At 39.0% G+C, this 24,492-nt stretch overlaps 1 protein-coding gene across 3 annotated transcripts in view; it reads left to right on the top strand.

The window, feature by feature from the left end:
* The window catches only part of MEGF10 (multiple EGF like domains 10), a 341,217-nt gene that overhangs the window by 150,015 nt on the left and 166,710 nt on the right, over positions 1 to 24,492 (top strand). For 2 of the 3 annotated variants that reach the window (XM_087862339.1, XM_045794814.2), the window contains exons 7-8: positions 1,751 to 1,781; positions 3,954 to 4,127. In XM_087862339.1, the coding sequence (XP_087718465.1) occupies positions 4,122 to 4,127 (6 nt within the window). In that variant the 5' untranslated portion in view covers positions 1,751 to 1,781; positions 3,954 to 4,121. Of the gene's footprint in view, positions 1 to 1,750; positions 1,782 to 3,953; positions 4,133 to 24,492 lie in introns of all 3 variants that reach the window. The other variant, XM_045794812.2, reaches the window with a different exon arrangement.

Genomic DNA, 24,492 nt, shown 5'->3' with positions numbered 1-24,492 from the left:
ATGGAAGGGCATAGGAAAAATACTGAAACAAAAGTACTAAACTGTTAACCCTGGCTACCTCTGGGCTTGTGCTGGAAGAGGTGCAGCCTCGTATTTTCAGTCTTTACACTTATGTACAGTTTTAACTTTTTATAATGAAAGCATGCTCCTCCACATCTTGAATAACAAAGAAAAACAAAACATAAGAGAATGCTAAAGGCTGAAGAAATTGAAGCACCAGGAAACAGAGTCTTTTCTGGGCAAATGCTCTGGACTTAGCAGCTAATCCATATTCTTTTAAAACTATGCATGCAATATTTTAATCATTTTAATATGGCCAATGCCCTGAAACCAAGCCAACAAAGATAACCCATAACAAACCTACAGTTCATACCCCCAGCACAGAGGCAGACATTTAAAACAAAATACCAGGAAATCCAGGTAGTCCAACCACAACGAAGTAATAATGTGTAGTCCATTAAACGCAAACGTGGTTTAATGGTATGACAAATATTAATGCTTTTCGTAGGCTAACAGAGACGCAGAAGCACCTGACTGTCTAGAGGTAACCTGTCTGTCATTGATTGATACACTCATTCAACAAATTTGTACAGCCACGCATTATTCTCAGTTTTGGGGTAAAATCAGACACCCATCCGTACCCTTAGGAACACACATTTTAGGGGGGAAAGAGACCAGTAAACAGATGCTAATGCTAAGGTATGAACGAGTATTTAGACAAGGGAAATACTAGAAAGAAAATAAATAGATGATCAAATTTCTGCCTGAAATCAATAGAAAATAATATTCATGTTGGGAAACACTAAAAGTCTTTTTATTCCACTTGACGGCAATACAACTACTCACTCTGTTAATAAAGCTGTACTCAACAAGTTGGAACCAATGCAATAGAATAGGTCGAACAAATGAGTCCTCTGCACTGAGAAGGAAAGTTGTGATATACAATGACAATTACTGAAGACAATCAGTTGAAAAAATACTAGAAGAGGGGCGCCTGGGTGGCGCAGTCATTAAGCGTCTGCCTTCGGCTCAGGGCGTGATCCCAGCATTCTGGGATCGAGCCCCACATCAGGCTCCTCTGCTGGGACCCTGCTTCTTCCTCTCCCACTCCCCCTGCTTGTGTTCCCTCTCTCGCTGGCTGTCTCTCTATGTCACATTAATAAATAAAATCTTTTAAAAAAATACTAGAAGAGAAGTGTGCAGGAAGGTGGCAAAGTTACAAAAAAATAGAGAGGGCTTTTAAAAATCTATTAATGACAGTTACATAATGGAAAAAAATGTCATCATGCTAGCAAAAGATACTATAACATGCCTTGATACAAACGACAGAAAACCTACAGGACCCATAACAAGAAAATGATAAAACTCTGAGGATGAAAGAAACAGTCCAAACCATCTTTCCAGAAAGAAATATTCAGCATTATAAAGATGTCATTTCTCTCTAAATCATTTATAAGCTCAATGGAATTCTAGCAAAAGTAGTGGTGTAATTTGGGGGGGGATTTAGAAATTGTTCTTATATAAAATTTTAATCTTTATTTTTGTCAAAGTTAAACATATTCACTTTAAGTATGATGAGTTCTGCTAACTTATAGCAGCAGTCCTCGGCTTTACTCCTCCTAGCTTTGGATTCACACTCCCCAAGTCAATAGTTCCCAACATTTTGAGCCGTTTTTACTGGTGTTTATGTCTTTATTATTTTCCAACAAGAGGATTTTTCTGCTAATTAAGTTTTGCTTTTCTTTTTCAGTTTTGGAGATTATCGATTCTCACTGTGAAAGGTAATACTCATTTTTGTGATCTACTTCTCAAATCTCAATCAGTCTGCCTCCCACACACACATACACATCCTAAAAATGTGTTCATGTTTCAGCTTCTCTTCACCCTGACAATATTTTGGATTTTATCAATGTTTGATGTTATAAGCAGTATGTCTCTGTAGATATTATTATACACAGCGGAGTCTCACAGTATTCTATGCTTTCCCTTCATGGACAACTTGCTTTTCTGGAAGTTAATAACCATCTGCTTTCCTCCTTCTTCTCCGCCTCCTCCTCCTCCTCCTCCTCCTCCTCCTCCTCCTCCTTCTTATTAAATAAACTCTACATTAAAAATGGGGCTTGAACTCACAATCCTGGGATAAAGAGTTGCATGCTCTATAGACTGAGTTATCCAGGTGCCCCAATAATTGTCTGCTTTTAAATTTGCTTTGTTACTGATACAATGGACAGAATTAAGACAGCAAGGGAGAGGAGAGAGAGGAGGAAGAAATGAAAGAAAAAAAGAACTTCTCAACTCGGTCACACACTTGAGAAAAGCCTGAGAATTTCAGTTTTGCTTAAAACTGTGCGTGCTGGATCATTCTTCCAGTTCAGAGTGGACTGGTTCCTTTCTGGACTCGATGCTCAGCTTTGTCAGGATCTCCCCTTCATTGCCATCCTAGAAACATTCCTTTTCCTTGTGCTGACGTTGGAGCTCCCACTTGCTGGGTGCCGTGGTTTACACTCTTGTTGGGGGGTGGGGGGAGCACTTCTAGTAGATTCCAGGGAACGGTGCCGTGGAACTCCCCTACGGAGGTAATGTGACTGCCCCTGACTATGAGGCACTAGAGGAAACGCCTGTCACCTTGGTCTTTCCACCTCACATCAACCACTGGCACCCCGTGGGAGACCTCTGCGCCCTCTCCTCTCCTCAGTGATACCCAGAAGCCACTGTGGCTGTCCATTCCTGCCATTTAGAAACTCTGCCTGCCATTGTGTTTTGAAATTAATCTGTTCGACCCTTTTCTTCAAATCCATCTTTACAAGCGCTGTTTTTAAATGTTAAGAAATGTTAATGCTAAGAAAATCTCCTCCATTCCTTCTACACAGGTTGGAATAATTCAGGCTACATCAGGTAGTGCCCCAGAGGGTTCTTGCTCATTAAGTTGGTGGGTAAAACCAATCTGTTTGACAAATCTGGTTTATAATTTTAAGTAAACATGCATGGTTTTTTATAGCAAACATTTCAGCAAACATGGTAACCCATAACACATGGTCTAATTTGCAAGATTGTAAGCCAACATTTGGTAGAAATATTAAAAATAAACCTTCAAATATTACATGAAAGATTTGTATTTAGCAAACAGATTTAGGCAGAAACTCAAGTTTTTGGTGACAGGATACAGAATAACTATAGTTTTCATTTAAATTTCTTGGTAATAGGTATGTACATAATTGCTAAATATTACACATCAATTTTTAAAGTTGTAAGAGCTAGCACAAAAAGCAAAAGGACTTTTTAAAAATTCATTGAAAAATTAAGATCTGTTTCTGCTACTCCAGTAACATTTTCAATCAAATGCTTCCCTAAAGAATATCATTAACATAGAGGTGAAATATGAAGATGAAATTATTTTCTGCAAGTCAGTGAGTTTAAATTTGTTTTTAATAGAAGGTTGATAACAGGAATCAGAGACCCATCGATCTGATATTTAACTTTCCTTTTCCAATTGTGTTCAGTATTCTTGCTTTGCGCGGAAAATTTTCTTCATCTCAGCGTAGGGACCAAACGACATTTGTGTTGACATCAATCATCTCTCCTTGGGGTAATCTATGGCAATGTTGAGGAAATGAGATTGGTTTTAAGGGATTGGAACATAAGTTAGGAAGAAGAAAGTTAAGAAACAAGAAGTGAAATCATGATGACAGCTCCTTACAAGCCCTGTGCCATTTAAATTCACAAAATTAATCAGAGGAAAGAGTTGTTAAGTACGTTCATGTTCCAAGTTAGAACAACTTCGACTTGAATATTGTCCGTCAGTAATTTTTAAAAATTTATCCTTTGCTTCAGATTTGGAACAATATGACTTTGAAAGACATGTAAGGAAGAAGCGATAGGGTTGCAGGACCGAGTTCATGGCTATTTCTCTGAATTTCTTTTACCTAATTATGTATCAATTTTTTGAAATGCAGGGGGTGGTGAGGTCACAGTTCTACAATAAACCTTCTGGTCAGGATTGCACCCAAGAGCCACTGCAATAAAAATTCCATTTGCCAGAGGATGTGCTCTTGAACTCTGAACAATTGCAGATGAGGAGAGGCAGTGGAAAGAGGACTCGATAAGGCTGATTGTGATCCTCCATGATGGTAAGGTTGGTAAATCTGGGAAAGGGATGGGAATCAATATAATCATACTACTCCTGCCACCCACTGGCCAAAGAATGAGTTCTGCATATTGAAATGTACACGTTTAGGGTTATGATTTTTCTCAACCCATAACTTCTTTCATTTTTCTATCATCCAGCAGTCTCTATTTTGAGCTTCCATCATCTTCAGTGGTGGAAAACTAACCCAAGGTTATTATCCTTCTCCCAAGGTTTGAGGGCTTTGGGGAGAGGCTTTAAGTTACACTGAGATGTCAAGTGGGAAAGGTGTAACCCCAGTCATCTTTTAGCCTGTCTGGCATTCGCCGTGAGGGAGCAACCCACCTGGGTCCTGGTTGTCATTACCCTCCTGTCATGATGTTCACATTCCTACATCGTTTTTGGTTGTGTCTCCTCTTCTGGCTGCAAGCCCCGTCCCGGTCCACCAGCTGCCTCTCAGCTAAATTTCTCAGGGTTTGGAGATAACTTTTGGATAATGTCTCTTGCCACTCTGGGGCTGCGGGAAACTGGGGAGTTACCTCAAGCCCTGTCTGCATAGAGGGGCTGCCATTTCAGGGTGCCTCAGAGCATAAAGTAAGATGTTTCTAGCAGTAACAGGAAACTTATCTCAAACCGCCTTAAGACAAGTTATTAGCTCATATAAGGAGTCAAGAGGTGAGGTGAGCTTCAAAGCGTGTTGATCCAACAGTTGAAAAATGCAATCAAAGCCTTGGGTTCTCTCTGTCTCTCTACCCTGCCCTCTGCCTGTGATCTTCACTTTAAAGTGGATTTGTGTCTTGGCTGTATGATAGCCACCTGCAGAAATTACAGCTTTGTCTTTTGTATCTAATTGGCTTCTCAAGCTTCTTTCTTCAGAATGAGGTAGAACATTCCTATGTCTCTGGTATAACCCTTTTCATCTCTTGTTGCTGTGGCTGGATAACATGCCTAGTTCCCCCCTCCCTTTTTTTAAATTGAAGTTTTAATTTTAATTCCAGTTAGTTAACATTGAGTGTTATAATCACATGCTTATTTTTGAATCAATTTTTAGCAAAAGGAATGGGATTACCGCTAGACCAAAATCAGGTTGAACCCAGAAGCTGAGAGTAGAAATCAGTCTCCTGAGGTACTTGGCTATGCAGAGAAGGGGTGAGTCCCTGAAGAAATTTGGAATTTTTTAGGGAGAGAATGAGGAGGATAGATGCTCTCTAGGCAATAATATCAGCCAGGATTTAGTTAGGAAAACAAACCCCTCTAGAAATTTCAAGCAGAACAAGATTGACATAGGGAATTAAGCCACAAAAAACACTGGAAGGGGTAGAAGAGAGAAAAACGGGGGGTTAGATGGAGTTAGTCAATGTTCAGGAATTCCAGGAAGCTGCTCCTGCCCTGTAGGCGCGCACACCTGTCTAACCCCGAATTCTTCTGAGCCTGTGATCTTCTGCCCCTGCAGACCCAACGCAGTTGTTACAAGGGCATGCTGCTGCCACAGCCAAAGCCTGGTGTAGCTCTGGCTTCCTTCTTTTCTTCAATCGTTTTAAAAAAACCAGATTATTTATTTATATACCGCGCAGTTGAACACTTTTAACTATGCAAAGTGTATAATTCCCTGGCTTTAGTGTGTTCACAGAGCTGTGCATCCATCACCATAATCGGTTTTTGAACATTTTCATTATTCCTGAAGAAACGCTTTCTCCTCAGACATCACCCCCCCACACTCCCAATCCCTCTATTCATCCTCCTCCCATCCCCCCACCGTCCCCCCACCCTACGCAAAAACTAATCTCCTTTTTGTCTCTGTAGAATTGCCTCTTCTGGACCTTTCATATAGATTTTTATAATATGTGTTCTTTTGTAATTGGATTCTTTCACTTAGCATAATATTTTCAAGGCTCATTCATGTTGAAGCATGTGTCAGTCCTTCATTTGTTTTTGTTGCTGAATATTCTTCCACTGTATGAATAGACCACATCTTATTCATCCATCCGTCAGGGGACATTTGAGTTGTTTCTACTTTTTAGCTGTTAATTATGCTGCCATGAACATTCATGTACAAGTTTTTGATGGATGTATATATGTTGGGCATAGACTTAGGAGTGGGATCACTGGGTCAGGTGGTAAATCTGAGTTTCTCTTTTGAAGAACTGCTAACCTGTTTTCCAAAGTGGCTGCACTATTTTATATTCCCACCAGCAGTGTATGAGGGTTCCATCATTTCTCCACATGCTCTCCAGCGCTTGTTATTATGTTTTGTTTTGTCTTGTTTTGTTTTGGATGATGATAAGCTTTCCTACTGAGTGGGAAGTGGTATCCTATTGTGGTTTTCATTTGCATTTCCCTGATGGTTGATGATGTTGAGCAACTTTTCTTGTACTTACTGGCCATTTGTGTATCTTTTTGAAGAAATGTCTCTTCAGAGCCTTTGGTCATTTTTAGTTGGATTATTCGTCCTTTTATTATTGAGCTGTAGCAGTTTTCAGTGTATTCTAGATACATGTCTCTTAGTAGATATATGATTGGCAAATGTTTTCACTCATATTGTGGATTGTCTTTTCACCTTTTGGTGATGTTCATTGGTCCATAAGGGTTTTAAATTTTGGTGAAGTCTAATTTATCTGTGTTTTTTTTTTTTTCTTTTCCTGCTTGTGCTTTTGCTGTCATATCTAAAAATGCATTGTGGAATTTGAGATCATGGTGATGTTTTACCCCTATGTGGTCTTCTAAGAATTTTATAGTTTTAGTTCATAGGTCTTACATCCATTTTGAGTTAATTTTTGTATATGGTATGCGGTAGGGGTCCAACTTCATTCTCTTACATGTGAATACCCAGTTGTCCCAGCATTTTACTTTAATCTTGCACAAATTCTTCCTACTGTCAGGTCCTGAACTAAAACCTTCCTACCAGAGGAGACTGGGAAACCTAGCCTCTGTGAGAGGGAGCACTTAGAGGGGTGGGAACTAGCCTATAGTATGCAGAAAATAACTAAACATCAGCCTTTGTGAGGATTTGCTGTCTCTTTGATATCTAGATGGAAAGCAGGCTACAAGTCTCCTTTTATTCAAAGATCCTAAACCTGTCTAAAATCATTTTGTCACCCTTATAACTTGAGAGGTGTAGAGAATATAGGGCCCAACTCACTTTATTCTATTTTTCTCTTCTGTGTTCTTCTTTCTTCCCAGTCCTCACAATTCTAAAATTGAGCCTAAGAGAAACCCAGACATATATTTTTCCAGATAGTTGTGTTTCATGTGCTTTTGTTCTGAGAGCTATATCTTGCTTTTTAAAAGAATGAAAAAAATCTTAAAGGTACATGAGATTATTTTAGATACACTATTAGACTACAGAAAGCAGCATTTTGCCCGACAGATTGGGAATATGGTTTCATGAATGTGATGCAGAGCTCCAGAGACATGGATGAGACTTTGGGGAAGAGAGACAGATTCTCAAGGAGGAGATGAGTAATTATAGACAAGGAACTAAAATTAATAGGTAAGCAGGACATTGATACCTTTGGTAGAGATTTCCAGTTATGACCATACAGGTATTGGGGCAACTTGGCAATGGTTTTACAACTGTATTCAGTAATGAACCATAGCATACTAATATAGACTGAACTGTTTAAACATCTTGGAGACTTTAATTTATTCAGCTTAAGAGCTTAGTTGAAGGGAAAAAAAATAATGGAAAGTAAGCTGTGGGATTGGTTTTCCTGAATTTTAAATTTAGCTTAAATATATTTCTAATCCTCTATGCCAGGGATATTTTCTTGGAAATTCATTTGAATTGTATAATCTGATCACCTTTATTAATGTAAGGATTTAGATGGGCATAAACATGCTTACTGTATTTTACTGTGTCAATTTTTAGCCTAGGTAATCCTGTAAATGATTAGCTAATTATATTCTGTCTGATTATCAAGCTACTTAACTTAAATCCAGTATGATTATAAAAGGCGAGTAAATCTTCTGTGCCAATAGAGGAGATTCTACACATGGTTACATTTAAGAAGGCAAAGGAAACTGCACCATATGACCAAAGCCTGTGCAAGATTAAATCCCCATTATCTGGATGACAGAGACTAGAAAGGAATAGAGTGAAGAGCAACACAAATTCACGGCCATCATTTTGAGTCCATTTTATCTTCAAAGACAAATATGATTGCTCCCTGAACTGACTGTCTTATAAAACTAGATGGGGAACATTCCGTCACCTGTTGTAGGAAATGCCCCTCTCGATTTTTAATTAAATTAAAATTAATTTTTAATGAAGGTTCACATTATATCTGTGTATAAATGGAAAACTTCTAAGTGATGGATAGAAAAGGAAAACAGTGTGTGAGGACTCAAGAATATGATATCATTTCAGCTCTAGAGAAATTTAAAAAAAAAGGGAACTAGCATATTCAGAATGTCTCTCACACACACATCATGCTAATCTAGTCTTCACGACAGGCCTAAGAGGAAGGCATAATTATCCCAGTATCTCTAGATGGGTACACTGGATCACAGATAAATTAGAATCCAGTTTGTCTGGTTCTAAATTCTGTGCTCTCTTGGTTGTTAAATTTTGACAGCACCCTTTCAGGTACAAAAGACAGGAAGAAATACTATTCTAATTGGCTTAGAAAAACCAAAGAATTTATCAGCTCACAAACTGACACATAGAGACCGAATCTTCCTCATTCAACATTGTCTGCTGCAGGCATGGTTGGATCCAGGGGCCAGAAGGAACTCTTTCTCTCTAGGTCTCATTTCTACTTTTCCTTGTGTTGTGCTAGCTATCAGGCAGGCTCTCAGGAGCTCCAGCTCCAATCTTTAAAGCTTTAATCCCATGGGAAAACAGGTCTTTTTTTTCTAAGTTGGAATAAGAGTTCCAGTGTTGAATTCCGTTGTCCTTGTTTGGTATAGCCAATCTTAACCACATACTATAAATAATTTGAAAGGAAAGTGAATGTACAGGGTTGGCTATATCAGGAAATGTGACTTGTAACTCTTAAGCCTTATGTATACATGTTAAAAATGTAGATACAGACGGCAGAATGACTCCCCTATTTCTGAGATTTTTTTTTAAAATGTGGATCATGAATATACCAGATAACTATAGAAATTGGTGCTAATCATGAAGCTTCCTGAAGTGAACAAAGGCCTTTACTTCTCTGCTGTTGAAAGTCAAATATACAGGTTCATTCAAGTCTATATGAAAATATATTACGTAACATGTTAAAAAGTATGTTAAAAAGTGTGGAGCCCGACACGGGGGTTGATCTCATGACCCCGAGATCAGGCCTGAGCCGAAATTCAGAGTCAGATGCCCAACTGACTGCGCCACCCAGGTGCCCCACATTACATCCACTTTTATGTTAGACACATGATTCAGTAGGCATTAGTCACATGTGGCTACTTAAATTTAAAACTTAAAGTAATTAAATTAAATTAAAATTTAGTTCCTCAGTCATAGGAGCTATACTTCCAGTGCTGAATAGCCATGTGACGGTGGCTTCCACGATGAACAGCTTAGCCATAGAACATGTCCATCATTGTAGGAGGTTCTATTGGACAGCTCTGGATATCTGTCTCAGTTTTCCCCTTTTTGTCAGAATAGAATCTAACAGTCTTAAGTCACGTGAGATAAGACTATAAAGAAATAATCAGTGTAGAATGTGTATCTTCTATAAGAAAACCACTCTGAACTCTTAAAAAAGTCAGTGTCATGGGCCAGAAAAGTAGGGGGGGAGATATTAGATACTAGGTATTAAATGATGTGATAGAATTATTGTCAATTTTGTTAGGTGTGATCAAGGTATTGTGGTTTTGTTAGACTATATTCCAACTCTTTGGAGATCTGCGCTGAAGGATTTAAGAGGAAAATCTTGACATTTTTCATTTACTCTGGAATGATAAAACAAAAAATGGAGAGATGAAGTAACAATGGCACAATGTAAACAACAGTTAAATCTAGCTAATCGGTGCCATTGTTTCTAATTTTGATGTATTTCAAGCTTACAAAATGAAAATAGTTTTGAAAAACCTAACTTACTTTTAGCAGTTTTTGCCTTTGATGTCACACTCAGAAAATGTTTTCTTCAACTAGACTTTTAAAAATAGTTACTGAGACAATCTTCTAGAATCTTAATGGGTCATTTCTTTTAATGCTTAAATCTTGTATCTGTTGGTAATTTGTTTTGGTGTAATGGACAAATTAAAGATTACTTTCACTTTTAGGTAGTTAAATGATAGTGAATATTTGCTTCCCTAAACTCATTCACAATTTTTTTCTAGAAAGAGCCCCTGATTTTTATATAGAGATCCACCTCCCTTTGACTTTCTGCTCGTGTGTTTTGGGTAGTGCAGAAACAGAACATTAAAAGCCTGGTATTCTTTAATTTACTCTCAGCTAAAAAGCCCGTGGGGCAGAAACCATAGTTCTTTTGGTAGTATCATAGGCAATTTAAAGAATGGGAGCCTGTTAAAATGTGAGCAGCGAACACTTTGCCAGCCATTACCCGTTATATCCTATTTAATAGATCAGAAAAAAGTTTAGAGAATATTAACATATGTGTTATCATAAAACAAAAGTGAAAGTTGAATGTTTGCTAAATGTCTTCTATCAAAAAGTGGATTTTCTGGATTTATTTCCTAAGGAGAATGTTTCATTCACAGCCCAGACAACATAAAACAGTGTTATCAGGGAGAGGTCTTAATACAAGGACTAAGGGGCTCACAGCCCCATTACAGGGGCTGAAGGAGGCTAGGCAAGGGACCACCACTAACTTTTTGGTGCATTACCATGGAAGATCAGAGAGCCTCTGTTTGCCAGTCATGAGCATGCAGGAAACTCCTATATATCTCCTGGTACTTCATAGCTCCAAGATGGGGTGAATGTGAGGGGAAACAGAGGCCACTCCAGAAACTCACATTTGAAAGGCCCATGCTATACCTTCTACTGCTCCCAGAGAAAGAAGAAAAATGACTTGGGCCTCGCTGCTTTCTTTCAGGTATTATGTGAGTGTATCTATAAGACGGAGCCTAAAAATGCATTCAGAGCTCTGCTGGCTAGGGTGTCAGAGAAATCTATCTCTCAGGCTTCCACCTTCTGCTATATTAGGGAGATAGAAAAGTTTTTAAAGCAGGATGGTGGGCTGGAGAAGAGGTGAGGAGATTTCCCACCAGATTCATATGTTTATTTTCAAAATGCAAAGGATTGTTAATTTGAAAGTTTGAGAGTAGGGTATATTTGTTAGAATATCTGGCGTAGGAAACAATCTGAAGTTGTAACCCATGTGTATCATAGAAGATTGGTTTCACTTATCATTGCTAAGAATTAACTTCCTATGATATCATGTCACCTAGCAGAGCCCCTCACCCAGTGGGTCACCTGCTGCCCTAAGGGTGGCTGAGAGTCTGGGTCATCAGAGGAGCCTTGCAAAGGGCTCCAATTCCCTTGTTGATCCCAATATGCCATATAAACATAACTATCCTTTTAATGTATTATGAAAAAAGCTGTGAAGCACTGCATTGTAGTCGAACAGTCTTCTCTTGATTTAATGTGAATGATATTCCTGAATGGGAAAGCTCCAAAGTGAATTAATGTACAAGAAGTCTCAGGAAAGACTCCTCGGGGGCACTTCCTCTTCCCTCATGTGAATCCATCATGGCCGTGTAAAACTGCAAATCTCAGGATTTAATATTAGTATTCCAGAGAGTTATGCTAGATAAATAACAAAGGAGGCTGACAAAAATTCCCTGGGTTTTCGGAAAAGTTAAAGGTTTTGATTAATTAATTCTTTATCTTCATCTCCTCCTCCTTTTCTTTTATTGCAAGAGTGAGATAGTTATAATCTGAGAGATAAGACAGAATCTACTGAGAGCGATATTTGTGCAACTCTCGTTTGGGCAAATGTGTTAAATGAATGAAAGAAATTCATGTTGAGACCTCTCTGCTCTTAAAATAATTTTCTACTTAAAAATGGTAACTTCCAAGTGGAAAATAAAAATGCTCTACTGAGTTATAAAACTTATGTTTAAAATGTATTCACTATTTTTGAGACATTAGTATGCACAAGGACATTGCTTGGTGCTTGAGATATATTAGTATTGATATATCCTGCCCTTGAAAAGCTTATATTCTAATGGGGAAAAGACAGATAGCAGACAATAAACATAATGAGTAAGTAGATTATATAGGGTATTAGAAGGTGAAAGCAGTATAAAAATATGGACTATTTTATTGTTTTTTAAAGATTTTATTTATCTATTTGACAGAGAGGTACAAGTAGGGGGAGAAGCAGACTCCCCACTGAGCAGGGAGCCCGATGCGGGACTCAATCCCAGAACCCTGGGATCATGACCTGAACCAAAGGCAGATGCTTAACTGACTGAGCTGCCCAGGTGTTCCCCTGCTTCTCAAACTTTAATGTCCATGTTCATCAGCTAGAGATTTTGTTAATATATGACTCTGATTCAATATTTTGAGCAAGGCCTACATTTTAACCAACTCCTATGTGGATGTTTCTGTTTCTCAGACACTCTTCGAGTAGCAAAATTCGATTTCGTTTTATTTAAATGTGAAATTACTTTTATGACTCTTGGATTTATCTGGACTGTCTGTTTCTAAAAGCACTGCTGGCCTATTTCCTGGTGTAATAGTATGTTTGCAGAAGCTCTTGAAACAACAACATGCCTATCTGGGATATTCTTGTAAAAGTAGACTTCATGTGGGTTGATATCCTGCTTGGAAGCAGTTCAACAGGAAATCAGCTTCACCTTTCACACACCAAGATCAGAAAATGTTAGAAGACATGGATATCTTTCTGACATTGCTTTTTAAAATTGTAACATTTGATGCAGTAAATACACCCAATTTGGAATAAATAAATAAATCTATGCAATCTGCATAGTGAGGACTCTCATCACTGTATGCGAAAGGAAACTTAGAGCAGATGACCAGAAGGGACTGTGGCAATGATAGGAGTATTTTTTTTAAAATCCCACCATTTCCTGTGGTGTGATCTCCTTTTGTCTTCAATATGAATGCTTGCTGTGTCAGACAAAGTTCTTGTCCTTAAGCAATAAAAGTCAACTTCAACTAACCTAATAAAATAAAACTGGGGGAGGCCATTCAGGGGGTCCAAAACAGATGGGAAACTGTGAGACCAAATGTCAGAGGCCGGTGCAACTGGAGCCCCAGCAAGGCCTCCTAAAGAGCCCATGCTTGCACTGCACTCCAGCAGCATCCAGACATCCCCTCGTCAGCCAAGACTGGCCATCCAGTGTGGAACACAGCAGCAGCAGCTAAGCGGGATATGTCGGTCCTTTCCTCATTCCTCCTTTGGGACCCCAACACTCTAGAAGGGATAGAAAAGATGAGCCCTGGGGCGCCTGGGTGGCACAGCGGTTAAGCGACTGCCTTCGGCTCAGGGCGTGATCCCGGCGTTATGGGATCGAGCTCCACATCAGGCTCCTCCGGTATGAGCCTGCTTCTTCCTCTCCCACTCCCCCTGCTTGTGTTCCCTCTCTCGCTGGCTGTCTCTGTCTCTGTCGAATAAATAAATAAAATCTTAAAAAAAAAAAAAAAAAAAAAGATGAGCCCTAAAGAGGAAGGAAGAAAACGTAGAGGAAGAAGAAGAAAGCAAAGCACGCCAAATTCCCCAAGGCGGGACAATTTTCACTGCTGGTCAAACCTGGGCAGCGTGAGGGGAACGGCATCACAATGGATTTGAGATTCAAACTGTAAACTGGATTACTTTGGCCCTGATATTGTAAAACCTCAAAGTGTCTGGGATGCTACCAGAGCTACCCAAGATGTTGTGAAGGGGCAGAAAACCCGTCTTCATCAAAACACACCTGAAGACAGTGTTGGAAAAATAAAATAAAAGGGTTTCACGTCAGTATCCCACTGAGTTCAGACTCTTCAACAAAAGAAACAGACACAGCAAAAAAACAGACTTTGAGTAGTTTAAGTAGAACGGGAATTCATTGAGAAGCTACTGGGTGCTCAGTGAAACACTAGGAAGGCTGGAGGGAAAGGTCAGTAAGGGATGTAGGGGTGGAGTGAGGTTCTGTACCCAGAGTGAAAATTACTCCTCAGAACCGTATGGGAAGCCCTGCCCCACCAGCGGATAACGAGATGCTGGGGGTCTTATCACCAACACCTCTAGCCCTGGATCCTGACGAGGCAACTGCCACTCCACAGAATGGGATGTTGCCTCCCCTGAGCTGCAAAAAGAAATCTCTATTGTCCCAGTTCCCAAATCAAAGTCTAGGGTATATGTATCTCATTGGCCGAGCCTAAGTCACATGTCCAAGGCCCAGCTGCAAAAGTGTCTGAAGAAGTAAATGGTTGTCCTTTGTGTTTCTATCCTGAAGGGAAGTCTCTTCCTGTAATCAAATCTCATAAGCAAGATTACTATTAGCCTCAATGATGCTTTGTGCAACTGAGGAAAACACATACCTGTAGTTGACAAAGTTAGTCTTTCCCTTCTCCAGTGATTCCAGGCCACTATAAGGATTTGGGAGCAGAGCATGCTTGAATTTAGCTCCACTTGACCACTCTGCTGGAGTCTTTGTGCAGAGCACACATCAGACAGCTGTATGCAGTAGCCCTGCTGTGAAGGTGAATGTTTATCCAACACAGAAAGGGGGTATAGCTGAGATAACAGACATATACTTAAGAAGATATCCAGCTTAGGGAGAAATGAGGTTAACTGGTAATGTGCATGTAGCTTGATAAGGACCAGTGGAGAACGCTTTCATGAAACCAAGGCAAGTGAACAAAAGCTAGGTAAAAGTTGGACTGTGGTGAGTCATCACTTAAATGAAACTGAATCACCATCACCTGGAGAGTCTCTCTTCACCATGTATGGAATTTGGCCTCCAGTGAATGGAAACACAAAGTGATATTGGCCCAGGGTGGGCGTATCTGAATCATCATGCAGAATTACTTGGAACCATTAAAAATTTAAATAGGTATAGTATATTGAGATTGACATCAACTCCCCTCCTGGTTCATGAAATGACTGTCTCATGCTTAACAAAAGAGGAGATTTATGGGAAGAAGTTATATATTTTTATGTTAAAACAAATAATCATTTGTTCATAATTACAATAATTAAGTATCTGAAAGAATATGTATTAATTTAATACTATATAATAATCTACATAAAAACTTTCTGGCCAATTTCCATTATGAAGTTAAAAGTAGGCACTCTTCAGTTATTCCTATTTTTATCCTGAAAATTGTAGAAATAGTAAAGATAAGCAAATTGATTAGATCATTCCATACTGATTCATCGGGGCAGGGGGAAGTAGATGTGATTCAATAAAACCCTCCTGCATCAGATCGTTTCCAAAGGCATGTATCACACAGGGAGTGCTGCTAGGTTGATAGATTTTACACATACTATGTCTGGAGTATCCTTCTACAGTGGAGTAGTGGATTGAAAGTCTATTTGGAGACAAGCAAATATAGAATGGAAAGAGGTATTTGACATAGAGTATTGACAGCTTTTCCAAATTGTGTTCTAAACTGCAATAGAAAAATGAGACCGTAGTCATGTAGGATCAAAGAAAGGTTTTCTAAGGTGAGAGGTATTATTGTTTTTGTATCTTGTTGGGTATCACCCCGTGGAGAGCCGTATAGGTAGGAAAGTGCTATCACTCTAACACTACTGAGAGTTCCTGGCAATTTTATTTTTATTTATTTATCTTTTTTGGAGAGAGTGTATGTGAGTGGGGGTTAAGGGGTGAGGGGTAGAGAGAGAGAATCTTAAGTAGGCTCCACACCCAGTGCAGGTGGGGCTCCACCTCACAACTCTGCGATCATGACCTGATTGTCAGAGAGTTAACCAACTGAGCCACCTAGGCGCCCCTGGCTATTTTAGCCACCATCCATCATGAGAACTCTTCATCTTGCAAAAGTGAGACTCTGTACCCATTAAATATTAACTCCTCCATTTCCCTTTCTCCTAGCCTCTGGCAACCACCATTCTATTTTCTGTCGCTATGAATGTAACCATTCTCAATACACAGGTGAAATCATACAGTACTTGTCTTTTGGGGACTGGTATATTTCACTTAGCATAATGTCCTCAAGGTTCATCCATATTGTGGGATGTGTCAGGATTTCCTTCCTTTTTAAGGCTGAATGGTATTCACTGTATGTATATCCATACCTTGATAACCATTCATCTGTGAATGGAAACTTGGATGAATTCTACCTTTTAGCTCTTTTAGATAACACTACTATGAGCATAGGTTTACACATATTTTTTAGAGACTCTACTTTCAATTTTGCAGGATAAATACCCAAAAGTGGAATTGCTGGATGATATGCTAATTCTATTTTTGCTTTTTCTAAGAATAGCAATACTGATTTCCATGAGACTGTACCATTTTACACTCCCACCAATGGTCCACAAGGGTTCCAATATCTCTACATCCTGCTGACCCTTATTATTTCTGCCCCACCCATTTTTTTATAGTAGCTCTTCTATAGGGGTGAGGTGGTTTGTCATTGTGGTTTTGATTTGCATTTTTGGACGTTGGGCATCTCTTTATGTGCTGTTGGTAATTTGTATCTTCTTTGGAGAAATGTCTATTCAAGTTCTTCACCCATTTTTTTTTAATTGGGTTGTTCTTGTTAAGTTGTAAGAGTTCTTTACATATTCTCCTGTCCTCTTGCTCACTCCACTCCAGACATACTGGCCTCCTGTCCTCTTGCTCACTCCCTCCAGCAAACTGATCTGCTTTCTTCTCTTCAAAAACACTAGTGATTGTTCCCCCTTAGGTCCCATGCTATTCCCTCTCCCTGGCACGTGTGGCTTCCTGTTTCACCTCTTTCATTTCTAACTCAAATAGTGCCTTCTCAGTGAGACTTCCTATGAAGTATTGCAACTCATCCCTGCTCACCCAAAATACCTAATCCCCTTTAAAATGCTCCACATTTTGGGGCACTGACTAGTGGATCATATGATAGGTCACAAAGCAAGTCTTGGCAAATTTAAGAAGATTAAAATCATAGCAAATATCTTTTTCTACCATAGTGGTTGGAAACTAGAAATCAGTAACAGAAGGAAAACTAGAAAATACCACAAGTGTGTGGAAATCAGACAATACACTCCTGAGCAACCGATGGGTCAAAGAAGAAATCAAAAGGGAAATAAAAAAATATCTTGAAACACAAAATGGAAACACATCATACTAAACTTTATGGGATGCAGCAAAAGCAGTTCTACAGGGAAATTTATAGTGATAGATGCTTATATTAAGAAAAAAGAAAAATCTTGGGGCACCTGGGGGACTCAGTCATTAAGCGTCTGCCTTCGGCCCAGGGTGTGATCCCAGGGTCCTGGGATCGAGCCCCGCATCAGGCTCCCTGCTCCGCTGGGAAGCCTGCTTCTTCCTCTCTCACTCCCCCTGCTTGTGTCCCTCTCTCGCTGGCTGTCTCTGTCAAATAAATAAGTAAAAAATCTTTAAAAAAGAAAAAAGAAAAATCTCAGTCTAACTTTTCATCTTGAGGAACTGGAAAAAAGAACAAACTGAGCCCAAAGTAATGGAAGAAAGGAAATGACAAATATCAGAGCAGAAATAAATAAAATAGAGGCCAGAAAACAATAGAAAAGATCAATGAAGCTAGGAGCTAGCTTTTCAGAATAGTAAAATGGACAAGCTTTTAGTTAGCATGCTGTGGAAAAAAAGAGAGAAGACAAATAAAATTAGAAATAAAAGAGGAGATATTACAACTGATACCACAAAATTACAGAGGATCGTAAGATGGTACCTGAACAATTACATGCCAAAATTGGGATTACCTGCAAAAAATGGATAAACTCCTAAAACGTACAACCTACCTAGACTGACTCATGAAGAAGTAACCCCAAACAGGCCAATGCCCTGTAAGGAGATTGATTTAGTAATCAAAACTTCCCAACAAAAAAAAGCCCACGACTATCTTGTGAGTTCTTCTAAACACTTAAGCGAAACATTTCAAGAAGTAATTCCAATCCTTCTGAAATTCTTCCAGAAAAATTGAAGCGGCTGAACACTTTCAAACTCGTTTTACAAGGCCAGCATTACCCTGATACCAAAGTTAGATAAGGACAAGAATACTATGGAGCAATATCCCTGATGAAAGTAAATGCAAACATTCCCGATAAAATATTATGAAACTGAATTCAGCACATTAAAGGGACCATACACCATGAGCAAGTGGGATTTATCCTCGGGATACAAGGATGGTTACAACATATGCAATTAATAAATGTGATATCTCACATTAATAGAATGAAGATAAGTATCATATGATAATCTCAGTAGATGCAGAAAAGGCATTTGACAATATACAACATCCTTTCATGATAAAAATTTGTCAACAAGTTTGACATAGAAAGAATGTACCTCAACCTAAAGACCATATATCACAAGCCCACAGCTAAAATCATACTCAGTGGTGAAAGGTTGAAAGCTTTTCCTCCAAGATCAGGAACAAGAAAAACGTGCTACTTTTACCACTCCTATTCAACATAAGCCTGGAAGTTCTAGCCAGAGTACTTATGCAAGACAAAGAAATAAAAGACATCCAGTCAGAAAGTAATAAAATCGTGTGTTTGCAGATAATGTAATCTTATATTGAAAGTCCTTAAGACTCCACCAGAAAACTGTTAGAATTAATTAACAAATTCAGTAAAGTTGCAAGATACAAAATCAACATACAGAAATCAGTTGTGTCTCTATATACTAACGATGAAATAGCTGGAAATGAAATGAAAAAATAATTGCCTTTACACCAGCATTAAAAACAATAAAATACTTAAGAATAAATTTAACCTAAGAGGTGAAAGATCAGTTCACTGAAAACTAAGACTCTGATGAAGGAAATTAAAGAAGATAAAAGTAAATGTATGTTTGTGGATTGGAAGAATTAATATTGTTTAACTGTCCATACCACCCAAACCGTCTAGACTCAAGGCAATCCCCACCAAAATTTCTATTAAATTTTTTAAAGAAAGAGAAAAAATCCTAAAATTTATATGGAACCATAAAAGACCATGAATAGTCAAAGCATTCTTGAGAAAGAACTGGAGGCATCACATTGATTTTTTTCAATCTCTATTATAAAGTCATCAAAACAGTATAGTATAAAAAGACACATAAACCAGTGGAACAGAAGAGACCAGAAATAGATCCGTGAATATTGGTTAACTAACATTTGACAAAGGAGCCAAGAAGTACTTAAAGGGGAAAGAAAAGTCTCTTCAATAAATGATGTTGGGAAAACTGGATAATCACACACAAAAGAAAGTAATTGGAACCCCAATATAGACTACTTACAAAAATTAACTCAAAATGGATTAAAGGCTTGAACATAAGACCCAAAGCCATAAAACTCCTAAAATAAAACATAGGGCAAAGGCTCCTTCACGTTGGTCTTGGCAATGATTTTTCTCATATGACACCAAAGGCACAAGCAACACAAACAAAAATAAATAAGTGGGACTACATCAAACTAAAAATCTGCACAGCAAAAGGAACAATCAGCAAAATGAAAAGGCAACCTCCAGAATGTGAGAAAACATTTGTAGACTTATATCTCATAAAGAGTCAATGTCCAAAATATATAAGGAACTTACACAGCTCAATAGGAAACAACAAAAACAACCAAATAAGCTCATTAAAAATGAGTAGAGGACCTGAATAGACACTTTTCCAAAGAAGACATACAAATGGCCAACGGGTATGTGAAAAGATGGTCAACATCATTTATCATCAGGGAGATGCACATGCGTTTCAAAACCACAATGAACTATCACTTTACACCTGTTAGAATGGCTTTTATTATAAAGATAAGACATAACAAGTGTTTATGAGGGTGTGGAGGAAAGGCATGTGCACCATTGGTGGGACTATAAATTGGTTCAGTTATTATGAAAATAGTAAGGAGTTCCCTCAAAAGGTTAAAAGTAGAGCTAATATATGATCCATCAAACTCACTGCTGGGTATATATCCAGGGGAAGTGAAATCAGGACCCCGAAGTGATATCTGCATCCCCATGTTCACTGCAGCATTAGTCACAGTAACCAAGATGCGGAACCAGCCTCGATGTCCTTTGAGAAATGGATGGATAAAGAATATGTGGTGTATCTATAAAATGGAATATTATTTAGCCACAGGAAGGAAGAAGGAAATCCTGGCAATCGCCATAACATGAATCAACCTTGAGGGCATTATGCTAAGGAAATAAGTCAGAGAAAGGCAAATACCATATGATATCACTTATATGTGGATTCTAATTAAGGTGAACTCATAGAAACAGACAGTAGAATGGTGGTTGTCAGGGGTTAGGAGCTAAGGGAAATGGGGATATGTGGTCAAAGGGAACAAACTTCCAGTTGTAATATGAGTAAGTTCTAGGGAACTAATGTACAGCATGGTGAGTATAGTTAACAATACTGTATTACATATTTGAAAGTTGCTAAGAGCAAATCTTAAATGTTCTCACCACAAAAAAGAAATGGTAATTATGTGACATGATGGATGTGTTAAATAATCCTACTGTGGTAATCATTTCACAATATAAAAGTGTCTCAAACTATCAGGCTTTACACCTTAAATTTGGGCAGTGTTATAGGCCTTCATAGCTCAATAAAGCTGAAAAGTAATTTTTAGAGATAACAGGCAAAGTTAAAATTAAAAAAAAACAACCAAAATGAAACAAAAAAAATTGAAAAACACTAAGTCAAGGGAAATACAGGTGGGTTTTTAATCCCATTGTTCCTCATCTCCACAAGAATACCAAGATCCTTCACATCTGTGGAGACGTCTTACCTAAGGGTAGACAGAAAAGTGCCCCTAACTTCTAATTCATGGTCACGGGCTGCAGATAAAATTTTCCTGTTCATTGTCCTGTGTCTTCCCTTCTTCCCACCGATATCTTTAAAAGACAGTAATCTTTCCAAAAAAGATTTATTTATTCATTTTATTTTATTTTTAAAGACTTTATTTATTTTAAGAGAGTAGGTGGGGGGAGGAGGAACAGAGGAAGAGGGACAATCAGACTCTGCACCGAGTCCAGAGTCCAATGTGGGGCTGGATCCCATGACCCCGAGACCATGACCCGAGCCAAAATTAGGTCTGATGCTCAACCAACTGAGCCACCCAGGCGCCTCTTATTTATTCATTTTAGAGAGAGAGTCAGAGCACGTGGGAGTGGGGAAAGGGACAGAGGGAGAGTGGTAGAGGGAGAGGAAGAGAGAGAATCCCAAGCAGACTCCCTGCTGAACATGGATGCGAACGCGGGGCTTGATCCCACAACCCTGAAATCAAGAGTCAGACACTTAGCCAAGTGAGCCACCCAGGCACCCCAAGAGAGTAATCTTTTTAAAAAGATAGACAAGGGTCATCTTCGAGGAAGAAGTGTAAAGAAAATCTAGGTCAAGAGGAAAAGACTGAAGAGAGGGAGTCTGAGGGAACCCTCATCGGACCAGAACTCCACCTTGCTCTTTCTCCCCATCCTTTGGCTGAGTCTTATGATTAAAGATCCAATCTATTTCAGTCTGACTTGTATTTCTCCGGGGGTGGGGGGATGAAACTGTATATACCCAAGATCTTCGAAGACTCCTGAGCCAAAGACTCTAAATCAACCCTACAAAGCAGTTTTTCAAGGTCCATGGGGGGGAAGTAAGTAAACATAGCACATTGGTGAAATTGGGGGAGCTATAGTGGGCTATCAGGAGACTAGAATCGGTAAATGTAGCTCAAAGGCAGGTGAAGCAATAGAGAGAGCATGGTGCTTGAAATCACACCTGCTTTTGCCGCTTACTACCTAGGTGAGCATGAGTAAGTTAATTGATCTTTCTGAGCCTTCCTTTTCTGTAGAACAGCAATAATGATACATACTTCCTGTTAGGATTGAGTGAAGTAAAAAATGTGAACGTTGTGCTGTATTTATAAATTAACACTCTGCAATGTGCCCTCTTCTTCTTCTTCTTCTTCTTTTTTTTAATGGGAAAGAAGTCAATTCTGTGAACTCTAGTCTGTTGCTGTAACTAAGCAAGCTTTTAAATCATAGATTTAAAGACATGATTGAGAGCACTACAGAGGGGAAGTCACCCGTATAAAAGCTAATCTTGTTTGCTAAGAGGTAGAACTACTAGGCTGACTTGATTTCTTTTACTGGAAGTATTACCAGACAAATGAATTGAAGGGATGAGAATAGATCTGTAATTATAAGGTAATCGAAAAAAAAAAATCCTATAAGTCCTTGTGGATCAGATGAAGAAAGTGGGCTGGATATCATAGAGTTGTAGTTTTATAAGTGGTTGAATGACCATACTACAAGGTGAGAATAAATATAAACAGAGAATAAGGTCTCTGTTAGAATATGTCTTTGACATGTTTAATAAGTATTTGCTGAAGAGTATTGTGGCTTGCTGATCAAATTTCAGATTTCATTCTTTTGAGCTGGCTAGTTAACATACTAGGACAATAATTAGCTCCACCAAGTTCTCAAATTCTAAAGATTGACAGCATATAGAAAAATGGAATTTCAAAGGACTAAATGAATAGTCCTGTAAAATTACTATGGAAGTCCCAACTAATTGTATAAATAATATTTTTAAAAGTCAGGCTTAATAGCAAATATGAATAGTAATTGAGTTTTAGTAGATTATAAATTCTGTTAACAGAATCGTATAGTTACCATGACCACCACCAACAAAAGCCCATAAAACCTTATATTAATAATGCTATAGAGTTCAGAATAAATGTTAGTAAAAGTCTCGCTGAAATCCAGGTTATTCAAGGCTTGATCTGAAATGCTTTATGTGTTTATGCTGGGTACCACATGTATATCATTCAAAGGTCTTTGGATGAAAGCATCAGAAACCAATTCTATCCAATTCAAGCAAAATAAGTAAAAACGTAGAAAGAATAACACAGAAAACATGGAGGAATTTCTTTCCCAAGAATAGCTCCTAAAACTAAAGGAAAAGAGTTTCCTTTTCTGGCTGTAAACGAGTAACTAGACTGGACTTATGCTCTAGCAGAACAAACAAAAATAAAACAAGACAAACAAAAATTAGACATGATACATGAAAAAAAAAAACAAAAATTAGACACGATACATGGAAGGAAAAAAAAAAAACCTCTTTTTAGACACTGGACCAAAAAACTGTGATCCCTGAGAATAGGTAAGCAAATGCAGTGAACCCCAGAATCACTCTGGCTTTCTGACTAGAGCTGCTTCCTGGCCTACAGTGCAGGGGAGCACAGGAGAGACAGTGGAATTCAGGGAAGCTGGTGTGACTAGATTTGGAGGGCAGTGCACCAACGTGGAAAGATTAAGACAAGGAAAGACTTCCAGAAATTTGCATAGGGTCTTTCTATTGTTGAATAATAAGCCATGATGAATGGGGTAAAACTGTGCAAGAGTAGGCACATACTGATACTGAAAGCTAATCATTCCCAGAGCCTTTGCAGGGCTGATAAGCAGAGTGAAGAGTGCATAGTCTTCAGTGAACATCTGGGGTCTTTCAGTAGAGACCCTAGAAAGGTCATGCCTTATTACAGTGCATCAGTCTGGGTCCGATCAGAAGATAGAAGCCACACTGTCGGTTGAACTGGGGCATTTTAATATAAAGGATTGTGGGGGCGCCTGGGTGGCACAGCGGTTAGGCGTCTGCCTTCGGCTCAGGGCGTGATCCCGGCGTTGTGGGATCGAGCCCCACATCAGGCTCCTCCGCTATGAGCCTGCTTCTTCCTCTCCCACTCCCCCTGCTTGTGTTCCCTCTCTCGCTGGCTGTCTCTATCTCTGTCGAATAAATAAATAAAATCTTTAAAAAAAAAAAAAAAGGATTGTGGACTCTGATGAAAAGCAACTGATGATATGACAATCCTGCGTGTTACCCTAGGGCCAGGAAAGTGCTTAAGAAAGAATAAAATTGGAAAGGGTTTAGACCTCACTGGGGAAGGTATAATTCAGTATACTGGATAGCGTACTGGTTTGCCTAGGCTAGAGCTGCTCTGAAGTCTCTTAGCTATCAGGAAGCAACTGTCTGGAGTGCAGGCAAAACACTGGTGAGCGTGTGGAGTGAGGAATAACTCTGTGGGAATCTTCTGGACCACAGATGAGCCACAGAGGGTCCTGGAGAGAGAGGAGAGTCTCAGTAGGCACACTAGTTCACAGGCAACTTGGGTGGGGAGTTGCAGAGGGTGCAGGGACTCAGCAGGACCTCCAGGCTGCAGACAAGCTATGGCTGAGTTAGTAAAGAGGGAACGGGAATGCCAGTGTAGGCAGGAGGCTTTGGAGTGATGATTTGTGCAGAAGACCTTTGGGGCACTAGTTTCTTTGTTGAGAGGGTTGCAAAATCATTAG

The sequence above is a fragment of the Ursus americanus genome, chromosome 5 (genome assembly GCF_024610735.1).
Source record: "Ursus americanus isolate L20-20 chromosome 5, mUrsAme1.1.p, whole genome shotgun sequence".
Classification (NCBI taxonomy): domain Eukaryota; kingdom Metazoa; phylum Chordata; class Mammalia; order Carnivora; family Ursidae; genus Ursus; species Ursus americanus.
The sequence above is the reverse complement of the archived record's forward strand: the minus strand, read 5'-3'. Positions and strand labels throughout refer to the sequence as shown.